We start from the raw sequence: 14,415 nt of genomic DNA, 5'->3' as shown, positions 1-14,415 counted from the left end.
CCAGGAAGAACTTTTGAACAAAGAATAGTGCTCAGAGTTTAGATCTCAGAGAAGGGGCAGCGGAGCACCTCAGCCATGGTTCCTCAGGGTGGATCCATTTGATGGGCGTCCAGGTTTCTGAAAACAACTCAGAGACATATGTTAATATGTTATCTTTACTTTCTGTAGGGAAACCAAACATCTCCTGACTCTAACTTCCTTGGCTATTGTTTTAAACTGCTGTTACCTTCTTGCTTATCAAGTTGCTGATAATTTCTCTTGAAGAAAGTCAGGATTTTCTGTTATTTGCATGCTTAGGTCAGGGGATTTGCAGGCGCCTAAAAAGGAGCCGGGTGGGGCCCTGTTTCATCTTGTAACTTCCACTGTTGCTGTTGAGAAAACTGATTCTGATCCTTGATACTTTACACAAAACCTCTTTTCCTTTTGCTCCTCTGTAGAATCTTAAAGAACCTTTTCTTTGCTCCTAGTAAATGAAATTGCATCAGGATGGTCTTGGTGAAAGTCGTTTGTCACCCACAGTGCCAGACATTTGAAATGTCCTTTCTATCCAGAATCATTTTCTTGCTTTCTTTGATGATTCTTTTCCTTTGATGATTCTTTCCTTCTTCTGGATGAAGGAGTTCTCTTCTTCCAGAAACTCCTATCATTTTTTTTAGGTTGAATTGGGCTTCTAATCTTAGTCTTCCGCTCTCACTTCCCATCTCTGTCTTTTTTACATTACCTTCAGAGAGACTTTTCTCAACTTTATACTTGTATTCGATTTTTTTGTATTTTCAGTTTTCAAGAGTCCTTTTTTTGTTCTGAAAATGTTCTATCTTGTTCTTATTTTATGAATGGAATATCTTCTCTGATCTCTCTGATAATATTATAGTTGTTTATTTGTTTAAGGTTTTTTTTCCCCCCTTGCATAGTGTGTTTCCTGCTTGCTTTTTTCCTTTCATTTGTTTTGGATTTTATCTTTCATATTAGAGTCTGTCTTCAAATGGCTGGTAACCCGCTGGTCATTTTCAAGTGATGCTGGTGCTCCCTCTGTGGGATAGATATTCTTTTTCCCCGATGTTTTTACTGTAGGACTATCTGACTGGGTTTTTTTTTTTTTTTTTTTTTTTTTTTGAGATGGATTCTCGCTCTGTCACTCAGGCTAGAGTGCAGTGGCACAATCTCGGCTCACTGCAACCTCCACCTCCCAGGTTCAAGCTGTTCTCCTAAGTAGCAGGGATTACAGGCAACTGCCACCACGCCCAGCTAATTTTTGTATTTTTAGTAGAGACAGGGCTTCATCATGTTAGTCAGGCTGGTCTCAAACTCCTGACCTCATAATCTACCTGCATCGGCCTTCCAAAGTGCTAGGATTACAGGTGTGAGCCACTGTGCCTGGCTTTGACTGGGTCCTTCTTTGCAGAACCCTTGTACTGGCCAGCTATGTTTGATAAACAACCCCCAAAATCTCTGGCCTCATCATCTATCCCAAGACCCACCCCAGACTGCTGCATGTACACAGGCTTTTCTCCATGCCCAGCATGGGCCTGCCTCAGGGCCTTTGCACTTGCTATTCTCTCTCCCTGGAATGCTCTTCCCTGTGGCATCTCAATGGCTTGTGGCCTTACTTCTTTTAAGTTCCTTCCGAAATGCCATTTTGTCCTAGAGACTTTGCCTCCCAGCATCCTTCCCAGCCTCCACTGTTACTCTAGAATGTGGATCGTCCTTTACTATGTGTTTTTTTAAATGTGTTTGCATCTTTCTTCTCTCACTGCAATGTTAATGCCACAAAAGCAGAAGCTGTGTATTTTGTTCATTACTCTATTCCCAGTACCTAGAACAAGGCTTGACACAAAGCAGATGCTCGATAATAGTAGCTGATTAACTCAATGACAACTGGTGATATTTCTTTAGTTCAAAGATTAAATTCATGAGCAGCTAGTGATTAAAGAGGAAGTTGCTAAGTGTCTGGGGTAACAATTTTAAATACAGTTTATTCTCTTTATTCGTGGTAGTTATGTTCTATAAACTCGCTGAGAACGCAGCATTAGTGAACACCGAACTATTGTTCCTAGGGGAAAAACAGCGTTAGGTTCCTACAAGCCTCTGATCACATTTCCATTAACCAGTCAATACAGAGCATTGTTTTATGTATGTTTCTGTTTAAAGATATCTTATTTAATACATATTTTTGATTTATTAACATGGGACTCACAGACAACAGCATTGTAACTCATACCTGAATGAAGCTTCTGTAACACGGCTGTTTCTCCAAAGGGCATGTCATAGTCTTCCTGTGTTTCAGGAGACTAGAGAGCACGACTGCACTGTGCTTGGTGGTGGTTATTTTAAACAGTAAAAGCACCAAGAAAGCACAGAAATGCAAACACTGTAGTACTAGAGTATGAACAGGATGTCTGTTTACAGCCTGAGAGCAGAGACAAGAAGGCAGAGTCCTGCCTTGTTCCATCTCAGCTGAGCATGTGCGTGCTGGGCAACACAGATTTTTCAGGCTCTGCATGTATCCATGAATAACTGTGAAAGACCCATGAGCATTGATTTGGGGGTCATAAGTAAATTTTAGCAACTACAGGAATTGGCAAATACAGAATCCATAAATCATGAGCGCTCATTGTAGTTCAGAATAGAGACTATTCTATAACTTAAGGTCACCTAACATATTTTCTTAAAAATCATTAAATAGAGTGATCAAAATCAACAGGAAAATTAATATGCATGTGCCATTTCCCATGCTTAGTTGTTAATCGAAGGAACTCCCAGTCCAGCTGGGACCTCAACCTAGAAGTAAAATGGAACGAGCTTTGCTCTGCATCTTGCTCCAAGTCCTGAGGGTGCACTGAGATGGGGCACCCTGGAGGGATTAGGGGGACATCTGCGCAGTCTTGAAGGACCTGTGGCAGACCCCATGTGGGGTAGGAGGTGTCACACACAGAGGGCCAAGCTTGTGTATAAGCTCAGAGGCAGGTGGAAGTGGCCACTGGACTGGGGGCGTTGACTGGCAAAAGTCTCAGTGGGGCCCAGGCTGACTGACATCAATGTTGTGTTTCTGTCCACCCCCAACTCCTGGCCTTCCGGTTTTAGAAAGACGACACTCAAAATCTGCTCAGGAATTTGGAATCTAATGCGCAGACCCCCTTGGAAACTGGCTCCCCATCGAGGAGGAGGAAGAGAGAAGTGCAGATGCCGAAGGACAAGGAAGCTGTTGATGTAAGCTTGGTGTTGGTGTTTGTTTGTAGAGGGACGCGTGGGAGGTGGGGTGTCCCCCCTGGCAGCCAGGTATCATGTAGACAAGCCTCTGACAGGTACATTTTCCCAATCGGCTGCTTTTTTTGAGGCATAATTTACATACAGTCAAATACACAGACTTTAAGTTTTACAGTTTGATGAGTTTTGACAATTTGGTACACCTTGGAACTAATACCCCCATCGAGAATGTTCTCATCACCCGGCAAGTCCTCTAGTGCCCCTTTCCGGTCAGTGGCCACTCCCACACACTTCCAGAGACACCCATGCATGGGATTTCCATGGGACAGTTTCGCTGTTCTAGAACCTTATGCAAATGGAATTGTGCTGCTCTGCGCCTATGTTCTTGCCACAGAATGCCTTGAGATGTTTCCCTTTCGTTGTGTATATCAATAATTTGCCCATTTTTATTGCTCAGTGGCAGTCAACCATGTGGATGTGCCATGCTCTGTTGTTTGCTCACCATTTGATGGGTATTTCATTGGTGGATTGGGCTGTTTTCAGCATTTGGCTGTGATGAATAAGGCTGTGATGAACGTTGGTGTATAAGTCTGTTTACTTTCATTTCATTTTACTTCCTTTAAGGAAGTCTCTAGGGGTGGGAGTGCTGGGCCTCTGGAAGAGATGTTACAAGAACTTGTCCTTGTTCCTGCCTTCCTGGAACCCTAACACTATGCACAGAACATCGCTTTCTGGGTGAGCCTTGTGGTGGAGAGGATGTGACGTTTATAGTCACCTCCTTGTCCCCTAGAAAGCACTGCAGACTTCTTCTGGAATAAGGGGAAAGATTGAACTACCATTATGTCTTCGCATCTGCTCATGCCAGGCAGTTTTACACCTCTCATCTGTGAGTGATGCCAACACTCACGTGAATGATCTCGTGCCCTTCTCTCAGCAGCCACGTGAGGCTGATCTGATTTATATCCTCCAGGTGAGAGAGCGAGGCTCAGAGGTGGTCTGCTCTCCTGAGTCCCGCAGCTGGGGAGTAGCCAAGCTGATATTTGTCCTTAGGCTTGCCAGGCCCCTGCTTGGGAGGCTGCGTCCCCACACCTGACGTCCAGCCTCTTCTCCTTTCCATCCTGTTCCATTCCATTCCGCAGCCTCAGCTTACCACGGAAGAAAGTGGGTTGGGGATTTCAAAATAGATTTCCCCAAAGGTCTGAAGTCAGTAGGGCTCAGCTTCTAGTTAAGCTTTACAATCAGCTTTTGTGTCAGTCCTGGGTCTCCCTCCTGTGCTGGCGGGATCCCGTGGAGTGGGGGCACCTCCCTGCCCTTGGCTGACATGGAGCCAGGGAGACGTAGGGAAGCCTCTGTTGCTGTCCTGGGACATGACTTGTGGGAGATGAGTTGGAATGAGCAGATCTTTAACTTAACCCTTGGTAATTATTAGCTTGATAATGGGCATCTGCTAGGTGTTGCTGAATAGTGAACAGGTAAGATATTACTAGGCAGGAAAAAAAGAGTTAACCTTACAGTGAGGTAGAAAGACTGAGGGCTCCCTGCAAACACTGACTGAGCACCTATTTGGATGTGCCCTGTGCTTCTCTGATACTGTGTTTGCCTCTCCACGTGTGTCTGTGTATGTGTGTGTCCCAGTCCGTCACTCTCTCTGTGGGTCTGTGTGTGTGTCTCTGTGACAGTATGTGAGCCTGCAGGTGCGCAACGTCTCCCTGTCTTTGCGTCTCTCTTCCCCTCATTGCTCTCTGTCTCTCTCTACTACTCTGCCCCTGTCCTGCCCTCTCACGCTATTAGAATCTGCTCACAGATGTGAAAACAGGTGTCCACACAAAAACCTGTACACAAATGTTCAAGGCAACACTATTCACAATAGCTAAAATGTGGAAACAACCCAAATGTCCCTTGACTGACAACTAGAAAAATAAACGTGATATTTGCAGACATTGGAAGATTATTTGGTTATAAAAAATGAAGGGCTGATCCATGCTACAGTCTGGATGAACCTGGAAAATACACTAAATGAAAAAAGCCGTTCACAAAAGATCACATGTTGTAGGATCCTGAGGGAATGTGTTCTCTTTCCAGGTCCACGTGGGGGCAAAGTTTTAATGGCAAAAGTTTCCCAGCGCCATGCACCCCTCCCGTCTCTCTCCATCTGAGAAATTTAACGGTTTATGTTTAACTTTCGGGGACACGGGAAGAAACTAAAAGTCAATCACCCCAGCGGAAGTTTAAAGGAACTCCTTTCATTAGCCAGAGGAACTTAGGAAAGTGGGAATTTCTCCCAGCATAAATTCCCCTGCTCCTTCACCCATGCCAAATTTCCAGCTTTCTGGAATCCCCTTCCACATGGTGAGAGCTCCCCCTGGAATTTCCCCTCTAGAATCCCCTTCCATACTCTGTAGAAGTCTTTCTCTTCTTCTCTTTTCTCTACCTAAATAAAATCACCTTTCTGCAACACTTCCTGGGTCCAGTATTTACATTTACCAGCATATGGTGCACCTGCAGTGGCCCTACTGCTTATTCTTTAAAAGGTTGGAGGTCAAAAACCCACAGTGTTCTCTCAGGGAAGCTGTGTCTCACCGGCGCTCAAGAAAAAACCCGGTTACAATCCCATTCCTGTGAAATGTCTAGAACAGGTAGATTTATACAGACAGAAAGTAGATTAGTGGTTTCCAGGGGCTGGAGCAGAGGAAGGGGAGGAATGGGGTGACAATGAAAAGAGGACACGGTTTCTCTTTGATGCCATGAAAATGTTCTAAAGTCGACGATAGGCTGGACACAGTGGCTCATGGCTGTAGTCCTGGCACTTTGGGAGGCTGAGGTGAGCAGATCACTTAAGGTCAGGAGTTTAAGACCAGCCTGGCCAACATGGTGAAATTCCATCTCTACTAAATACAAAAATCAGCCAGGCATGGTGGGGCGTGTCTGTATTCCCAGCTACTTGGGAGGCCGAGACAGGAGAATTGCTTGAACCCAGGAGGTGGAGGTCGCAGTGAGCCAAGATTGTACCACTCACTGCACTCCAGCCTGAGTGACAGAGCGAGACTCTGTCTCAACAAAAGCAATCAATCAGTCAGGTTGACTATAGTGATGGCTACACATATCTGAAGATACTGAAAACTATGATATCTTATACTGAGTGAACTGCAGGGTGTGTGAATTAAATCTCAATAAAGCTGTTAAACAACACTGTTCACACATAGGGCATCCTCAAATGTGATGGAAACAAGCTGGCTTTGGGACCTAGAATCCTGGAACCCAGTCCCAGCTCTGCCACGTGTTTGCCGTGTGATGTTAGGTGGGAAGTGTAACCTGTCTAAGCCTCAAGTTTCTTACTTAAAATGACAGCAGTGATGGTGCTTCCCTACCCCCCCGACCCTAGAGTCACCCAGGGCTGAGTTAATGCATGTGAATGTTCCTGCCACAGAGTAGGTGCTCAATCAGTGTTTGCAGGGAGTCCTAAGTCTTTCTACCCTGCTGTAAACTTATTTTTTTCTGCCTGGTAATATCTTAGCTGTTCACTATTCAGCTACACCTAGCAGATGCCCATTATCGAGCTAGTAATTGCCAAGGGTTAAGTGAAAGATCTACTTGGTCCAGTGACTGACTTGTCAGAATGCTCTTGGCTTTCTGCAGACTGAGCGTGTCAAAATATGTGTCCAGGACTGCTTTGGCCCAGTGGTCGAGCTACAACTTTCTTGTCCTCTAGTGCCCAGAAAACCAGGGCTTGGTGGTTCCCGTCACGCCTTGGATGACCTCTGTTTAATGAACAACTCATCTCAGCTGAAAACAGAAAATTCCAGAAGGCTCTGAGGCATGCTACTCCACAGCCTCTGTCTCTCCACCCCATTCCTTTGCTTTGGAGGGAGGAAGAGTGGGTAGAGCCTTTAAGGATGCATTTATGCATTCTCTGAAAAGGACCCCTTTATGTTGGCGATAGAAATGGCTTTTCCTTTCCTGCAATTACACTTTAACCAATTTTCTGAATAATTGCTTTGCTTCAGCTGAAGAAGTTTTACCTTGTATATTTCGCTACAACCAATTTTCTAAATAATGGTATTGCTTCAGCTGGGGAGACTCTCTGAATTTGGAAGACACCTAAAAGCAGTGGCTCCTGTTCAGGGAGCAGAGCCTGCTCCTTCCCTGGTTTCAGGTGTCACATGCTCCTGGTCCTTTATGCCCTGGCAAAGACCATGACCATCCGTGGGCTGGCCCTGCAGGCATTGCAGTCTGCAGGTAGATGGATCAGGTGGAGGCTTCCTGCCAGCCGGGATGTGTTCCTGATGCCCATTCCCCGGCTTCTCCATCCCCAGGTTCTGCCCTCACGGGTCTTGGGTGGGCCCTGTACCAACATCCTTTTCTTCTTCTTCTTTCTTCTTGTTTTTTATGTTTCTGATCTCAGCTCACGGCAACCTCTACCTCTTGGGTTCAAGCGATTCTCCTACCTCAGCCTCCCAAGTAGCTGGAATTACAGGCACATGCCACCATGCCTGGCTAATTTTTTTTTTTTTTTTTTTTTTTTTTAGTAGACATGGAGTTTCACCTTGTTGGCCAGGCTGGTCTTGAACTCCTGACCTTGTGATCCGCCTGCCCCGGCCTCCCAAAGTGCTGGGATTATAGGCATGAGCCATTCTTTGTTCACTGACAAAACTTCAAGTGGAAAGTCGGCCAGAATGCAGGGGGTTGAGAGCAGACCAGACTCTGTACCCTTAGGTCAGAGGGAGGCCAGGAAGGGTTTTAAAAGGCACATTGATGGAAATTTCTGTTTAAAAGATAATTCGATTTCTATGTGGAGAATGAATTGGAAGATGTTAACCTCTGAGCCTCAGTTTGCCCCACCATAAGGTAGGCGTGATAATAATAGTCCCCACATCCTCAAGCTGACTGATGTGTGGTAATTAAATGGGCAAGCATGCATAGGTGGCTGGACATGGTAGACCCTCTCAGTACATGGATGAGGAGCTGCTTAGGAAGCGATTGCAGCCCTTCAGGGTAAATATGATGGAGGCCTAGGCCAGGGCCATGGATTCCAGAAAGATTTGGGAGGTTAAGTTGATGGGATTCGTGGTCAGTTGGATGTGGGGACTTGGGATGTCAGAGTGCGTGGTACCTCAGTATCTGGTGTAGGTTCCTGAACACGGTGAAGCCAAGCCCAGGGGCCTTCTCTCCGAACCCCCACTTCCCTTTAAGCTCCATGGCACTTAGTCTTGCTTTTATTTGCGTCATGTTGACAGAGCCAGCATGGCATCGTCTGGAGGGCGGACCTGGAGCCGGCAAAGCTGAGTTCAGATCCCCGTTCTAGTGATGATTGGCTGTGTGGCTGTAGGCACGTGGCTTTACCTCTCTGCGACTCATCTTCTCTGTCTGGAAGTGGAGACAGTGACCTCTGTGGCAGGGTCCTTGGAAGCTTAGGGAGGTAGCATATGTTTGTGGTCTTCCCCTGTTCTTTTTTTTTTTTCTTGAGACCTTTTTGTTTATTTTTCTCCAACTTTTATTTTAAGTTGTGGGATACATGTGTGGGATATGCAGGTTGGTTACATAGGTAAACGTGTGCTGGTTTACTGGACAGATCAACCCATCACCTAGGTATTGAGCCCAGCATGCACTAGCTCTTCTTCCTGATCCTCTCCCTGCCCCTGCCCCCAAATAGGCCCCAGTACGTGTTGCTCCCCCCACCCAATGTATCTACGTGTTTTCATCAGTCAGCTCCTACTTATGAGTGAGAACATGTGGTGTTTGATTTTCTGTTCCTGTGTCAGTTTGCTGAGGATAATGGCTTCCAGCTCCATCTACGCTCCTGGAAAGGACATGATCTTGTTTCTTTTTATGGCTGCATAGTATTCCATGGGGTATATGTACCACATTTTCTTTATCCTGTCTATCATGGATGGGGATTTGGGTTGATTCCATGTCTTTGCTATTGTGAATAGTGTTGCAATGGACATACACATGCATATATATCCAGTAATGAGATTGCTGGGTCAAATGGCATTTCTGCTTCTAGGTCTTTGAGGAATCACTTACACTGTCTTCCACAATGGTTGAACTAATTTACATTCCCACCAACAGTAAAAGTAAAAGTTTTCCTTTTTCTCCACAGCCTTACCAGCATCTGTTGTTTCCTGACTTTTTAATAATCGCCATTCTGACTGTCATGAGGTGGTATCTCATTTTGGTTTTGATTTGCATTTCTCTAATCATCGGTAATGTTGAGCTTTTTTTCATGTTTATCCGTTGCATGAATGCCTTCTTTTGAGAAGTGTCTGTTCATGTCCTTTGCCCACTTTTTAATGGGGTTGTTTTAACTTGTAAATTTGTTTAAGTTCCTTGTAGACTCTGGATGTTAGACCCTGGTCAGACGGATAGATTGAAAAAATGTACTCCCCTTCCGTAGGTTGTCTGTTCACTCTGATAATGGTTTCTTTTGCGGTGCAGAAGCTCTTTAATCAGATTTCATTTGTCAATTTTTGCTGTCTTTGCAATTGCTTTTAGCATTTTTGTCATGAAATCTTTGCCTGTGCCTGTGTCCTGAATGGTATTGCCCAGTTTTTCTTCTGGGGTTTTATCGTTTGGGGTTTTACATTTAAGTCTTTAATCCATCTTGAGTTAATTTTGTATAAGGCGTAAGGAAGGGTCTTCCCCGATTCTTGTCACCCAAGTCTTTTGTGAGTTGTAAGGTAGAGAAATGACAAGAACCGGAGCCCCTGGTGTGCAGCTTCCCATGTTGCTCACAGGGCATGAAGGTGCAGCTCTCCTTGGACACATTATTTTAAGCTGCAGGGTACACGTGCAGGATGTGCCTGTTTGTTACATAGGTAAACGTGTGCCATGGTGGTTTGCTGCACAGACCAACCCATCACCTAAGTATTAAGCCCGGCATGCACTAGCTATTCTTCCTTATCCTCTCCCTCCCCCCATCCCTAGGTCACAGTGCTGGCTCAGTGGGGGCTGTGTCAGCACCCCAAATTAGGAGCAAGTGATCCATCCTTCTGTGTTGCCTACAATAGGGTGTCTTATTCCAAGGTGAACTTTGTGATTGGAAATTGGTCATGGTGATGGAGCTTGCTCTTCAAGACGTGGTTGAGAAGCACTGGAATAGATGCAGATGCAGTTTTCTTCCATCAGTGTGCTCAGAATTGCTCAGAAGAGATTTTTCATGGTCTGCAGTGCCAGGCTCTGGGCTTGCCTGTCTGCTTATCTTCATTCACTATCTGGTTGTTTCCAAAGCATTGATTCAGCACTGACTTTGCAAAGTGCAATGGTGGGGTGGGGATGACCCAACAGGAGAGAGATGAAGAGGATATGGGGAAGGCCATGGATAAGTTCATCCAGCTTCTTTATTTTTTATTTTTTGAGACAGAGTGTTGCTCTGTCACCTGGGCTGGAGTGCAGTTGGGGGATCTCAGCTCATTGCAATCTCTGCCTCCCAGGTTTAAGTGATTCTCCTGCCTCAGCCTCACGAATAGCTGGGACTACAGGCATGTGCCACCACACCCTGCTCATTTTTGTATTTTTAGTAGAGATGGAGTTTTACCATGTTGGCCAGGATGGCCTCGATCTCTTGACCTCGTGATCCACCCACCTCAGCCTCCCAAAGTGCTGGAATTACAGGCATGAGCCACTGCACTCAGCCCATCCAACTTTTTATTGAGTCAGGGGAGGTGATTCCAGAGTAGGATTTGACAGTGGTGTGTTATACCACTACGCACAGCGGCCCACTGATTGGTTTCTTCTCTATTCTAGCAACCCAGCAGGGTGCTTTATGTATGTGGTCCTTGAGGGCAGATCCTCTGCTGATTTACTATCCAGGAAGACTGAGATTCAGAGAAGTTAGAAGAGTTGCCTAACCACTTTTGTTTAAGGGTCTAATCCAAAATCTTGTGTGAATATTACTGCATGTGCTTATACTTGTGGCAATGCTAAAATTATTTTGTGGGTTTGCTTTTCCTAACTCTTTAGGAGACTCTCTTGTCAATTATTCTCAAGTTATTCAAATCCTTACTTTTTCCAAAGCTGAAGCATTTTGATTAAATTAACATTGTGCCATTCGCTTTTGATAGCCTCCTCTGTCTGTTCATCCATCTGTCCATACACCCATCTATTTTTTCACCTACTCATCCATCTCTCCACCTTTTCATTCACCCATCCATCTGGCGTCCATCCACCCACCCACCCATCTATTCATCTACCCATCTATCTATCCATCCACCCATCTGTCCATCTGTCTACCTATTCATTCATCCACTTAACTATTTGTCTACCCATCCATCCACACACCCATCTATCCATTTGTCTACCTGTTCATCTGTCCACCCATCCATCTATCCATCTATCTACCCATCCATCCACCCACTCATCCAGCCATCTGTCTACCTATTCATTCATCCATTCAGCCATCCATCCATCTATCCATCCATCCATCCATCCATCTATCCATCTGTCTACTCATCCATCCATCCACCCATCCATCCATCTGCCCACCCATCCATTCATTCACTCATCTATGCATCTGTCTTCCCATCTGTCCATCTACCCATCTATCCATCTGTCTACCTATCCATCCATCCACTCAACTGTCTACTCATCCATCCATCTACCCATCCATCTATATGTCTACTCATCCATCCATCATACCCATCTATCCATCTGTCCACCTATTCATCCATCCTCTCACCTATCTGTCTACCCATCCATTCACCCACCATCTATCCATCTGCCCACCCATCCATCCATCCACCCATCTATCCATCTGCCCACTCATCCATTCATTCACCCACCCATCCATCTATCCATCCGTTTGTCGACCCATCCACTTATTTTCCTTCTGGCAAGGAAGAGCTTATATGAATCTAAACGTGCCTATCATGGTCCCTTTCTGAGGCTGCTATTACAAATGGGATGTGGCATATTGGAAAAAGTTGACAACTTATCCTTCATTTTACAGAAAGTTTCCCATGCCGTTTGTGTCTTTCCCTCCCAGGAATGTGAGCCACCTTCCAACAGCAATATCACAGCATTTGCCCTGAAGGCAAAAGTCATCTACCCCATCAATCAGAAGTTCCGGGTGAGTGTCCTGAGCTCCATCATAGAAATGCAGTTACTTCTGTCATGTGCCAGTGATTGGGAGGAAAGCAGGGGGATTAACTGTGTGATGTTTGGTCCTGTTTGAGGGTTTTATGACAAGTCATTTTAATAGGGGTAGTTTTGAGGCTTTGTAATGGAGCAAAACTTAGGGTTAATCTGTCTTTTGACAGTGTTATTAGGAACAGGACATGCCCAAGGTAACCACGGTAAGGAAGTTCCATGGCTCCTTGTACTCCTGTGGACATGAGGTGACAGCACAGTAGGACAGCTCCCTCTCTGCCTTTTTAACACTAATACAAACACAGATACCGACTCAGTTCCCAGTGCTAATCCTCATTCACAGAGCCCTGGATTAATGCCAGCAGCTGGCACTTACTGAACACTTATGTGCACAGGGCCAGTGTCGTGCTAACTGTTTGTCATGCGTTAGGCAGTTCAACTTGGTGTTATGTCTATCAGGTAAATAATATTGTCTCCACTTGACACGTGAGGCAACTGGCCCTGAGGCTAGTGACCTGAGGTCCAGTAATTCAGTCCTAACCCCATCTCAGCCATTCTGTGCAGCATTTCCTGACTTCTCCGTGCCTCAGTCTTGTTATCTGTGAAATGGGGGTGCTGGTGCTCCTGCCTCGCGCAGTTGTTTCGGGTGCTACACAGGATAACATAATGAGGGCTCAGACAGTGCACAGCCTCTACACACTCAGAACATGTTAGCATTTCTAAATTATTACTTGCTTCTGAAGACAACCAAAGCATACTGAAGGTTCTGAGAATTCCTGCTCCAAAGAAACATTTCACCTTGTTTAACACAGGCTTTCCCCAACTAATTTTTCCGTGGAACCTTTGTGGTGAGAAGTAACTGGCTCATGGAACTGTTCCCCAGAGCCCACATTGGGAACCACGTCCTTCACATTGTGGAAGGGTGGGATGGGTGGGTGGATGAAGGGCACTTCTCCATCCTCTGGGTAGGCCCTGCGTGGGCCCTGGGGATCATGCCATGGTCAGGAGGGCATCAGTCCCACCCTGGAGGCCCTCACTGCCTGGGTGGATTGGAATACACCAAGATTGCAGGACAGCACGTGATGAAATAGACAAGAGGCAGATGCCAGGGACTGCGGAGCCATTATGGGGTCTGGGATCCATGCCTGGAGGGAGGGACACTTCCACCCAGCAAACAACAAATTGGGGGGGTGATTCAGAGAGGGGGACCAGTGTCTGAGACAGAGCCACCTCAGTGCAGCTTGGGCAGCCAGAGGTGGAGGCTGACATTTGCTGGGCCCTCCAGCCATGCCAGGTCCCAGGCTGTGACCTCCTGTGGCCTGGTGTGCATGGTGCTCCAGCTTCTTGATGAGGAGCATGGAGCCTGTCAGTGGGCAGGGGGTGGGAGGGTGGCACCTGCTCTGTACAGGTGAAGGACAGGTGGTCGGCAGGATTTGCAGAGGGAGCAGGCCGGGGTCAGACAGCAGCGAGTGAACTGGGTCAGGGCAAGCGGTGGCTATGGAACAGGTCAGAGTTGCCAGCTGGGAGGAGGGTGCAGCTGGGTGTCCGGGGCACAGATCCAGGTTGGCAGCTTAGGGGAAGGAGCCTGGTGCAGAGGGGCTGGCCTCATGAGGACAAGTGAACTGTGATTTGGGCCTCTGGGATGTGATGTGGCAGAAGCCGGGACAGAAGCTCTGTGGTGTCTGCTGGCACCCCGGCCAGTCTCCTCCAGCCAGGCTTCCTGTGAGCATCTAGAGTGCATCTGGTAGAATTGTTAATACTGGATCAAATCCCTGAGGCATCACGTGGACTGAGTATGACTTTCCTACTGCCACCCCAGCCTCTGGCCGATGGCTCCTCCAACCCGTCTCTGCACGAAAACTTAAAGCAGGCTGTCTTGCCGCACCAGCCGGCAGAGGCCTCCCCTTCCAGCAGCCTGGGGAGCCTGAGCCAGGCCGAGAAGGACGACTACAGCTCCTCATCCAGCGTCCACTCGGCCGCCAGCGATGACAGGTTTCTCAGCCGCACCTTCCTCCGGGTGAATGCCTTCCCCGAGGTGCTGGCCAGCGAGAGGTAAGGAGAGGGGCAATGGAGGATGAGGCTTCCGGTCCTCTTGGCGTGGGCCAGGAGGGTCACATCATTGTCAGA

At 46.7% G+C, this 14,415-nt stretch overlaps 1 protein-coding gene across 3 annotated transcripts in view; it reads left to right on the top strand.

Moving 5' to 3' along the window:
- The window catches only part of EVC (EvC ciliary complex subunit 1), an 84,552-nt gene that overhangs the window by 4,561 nt on the left and 65,576 nt on the right, over positions 1-14,415 (top strand). For all 3 annotated transcript variants that reach the window (XM_021669462.2, XM_064365633.1, XM_064365634.1), the window contains exons 2-4: positions 3,082-3,207; positions 12,185-12,268; positions 14,108-14,340. In XM_021669462.2, coding sequence (XP_021525137.2) covers positions 3,082-3,207; positions 12,185-12,268; positions 14,108-14,340 — 443 coding nt within the window. The remainder of the gene's footprint in view (positions 1-3,081; positions 3,208-12,184; positions 12,269-14,107; positions 14,341-14,415) is intronic.

The sequence above is a fragment of the Aotus nancymaae genome, unplaced genomic scaffold, assembly GCF_030222135.1.
Source record: "Aotus nancymaae isolate 86718 unplaced genomic scaffold, 86718_ANA_hifiasm-v0.15.2.pri h1tg000006l, whole genome shotgun sequence".
In the NCBI taxonomy this organism is placed as follows: Eukaryota; Metazoa; Chordata; class Mammalia; order Primates; family Aotidae; genus Aotus; species Aotus nancymaae.
Note: the sequence above shows the minus strand (reverse complement) of the source record. Positions and strands in the feature narration are given on the sequence as shown.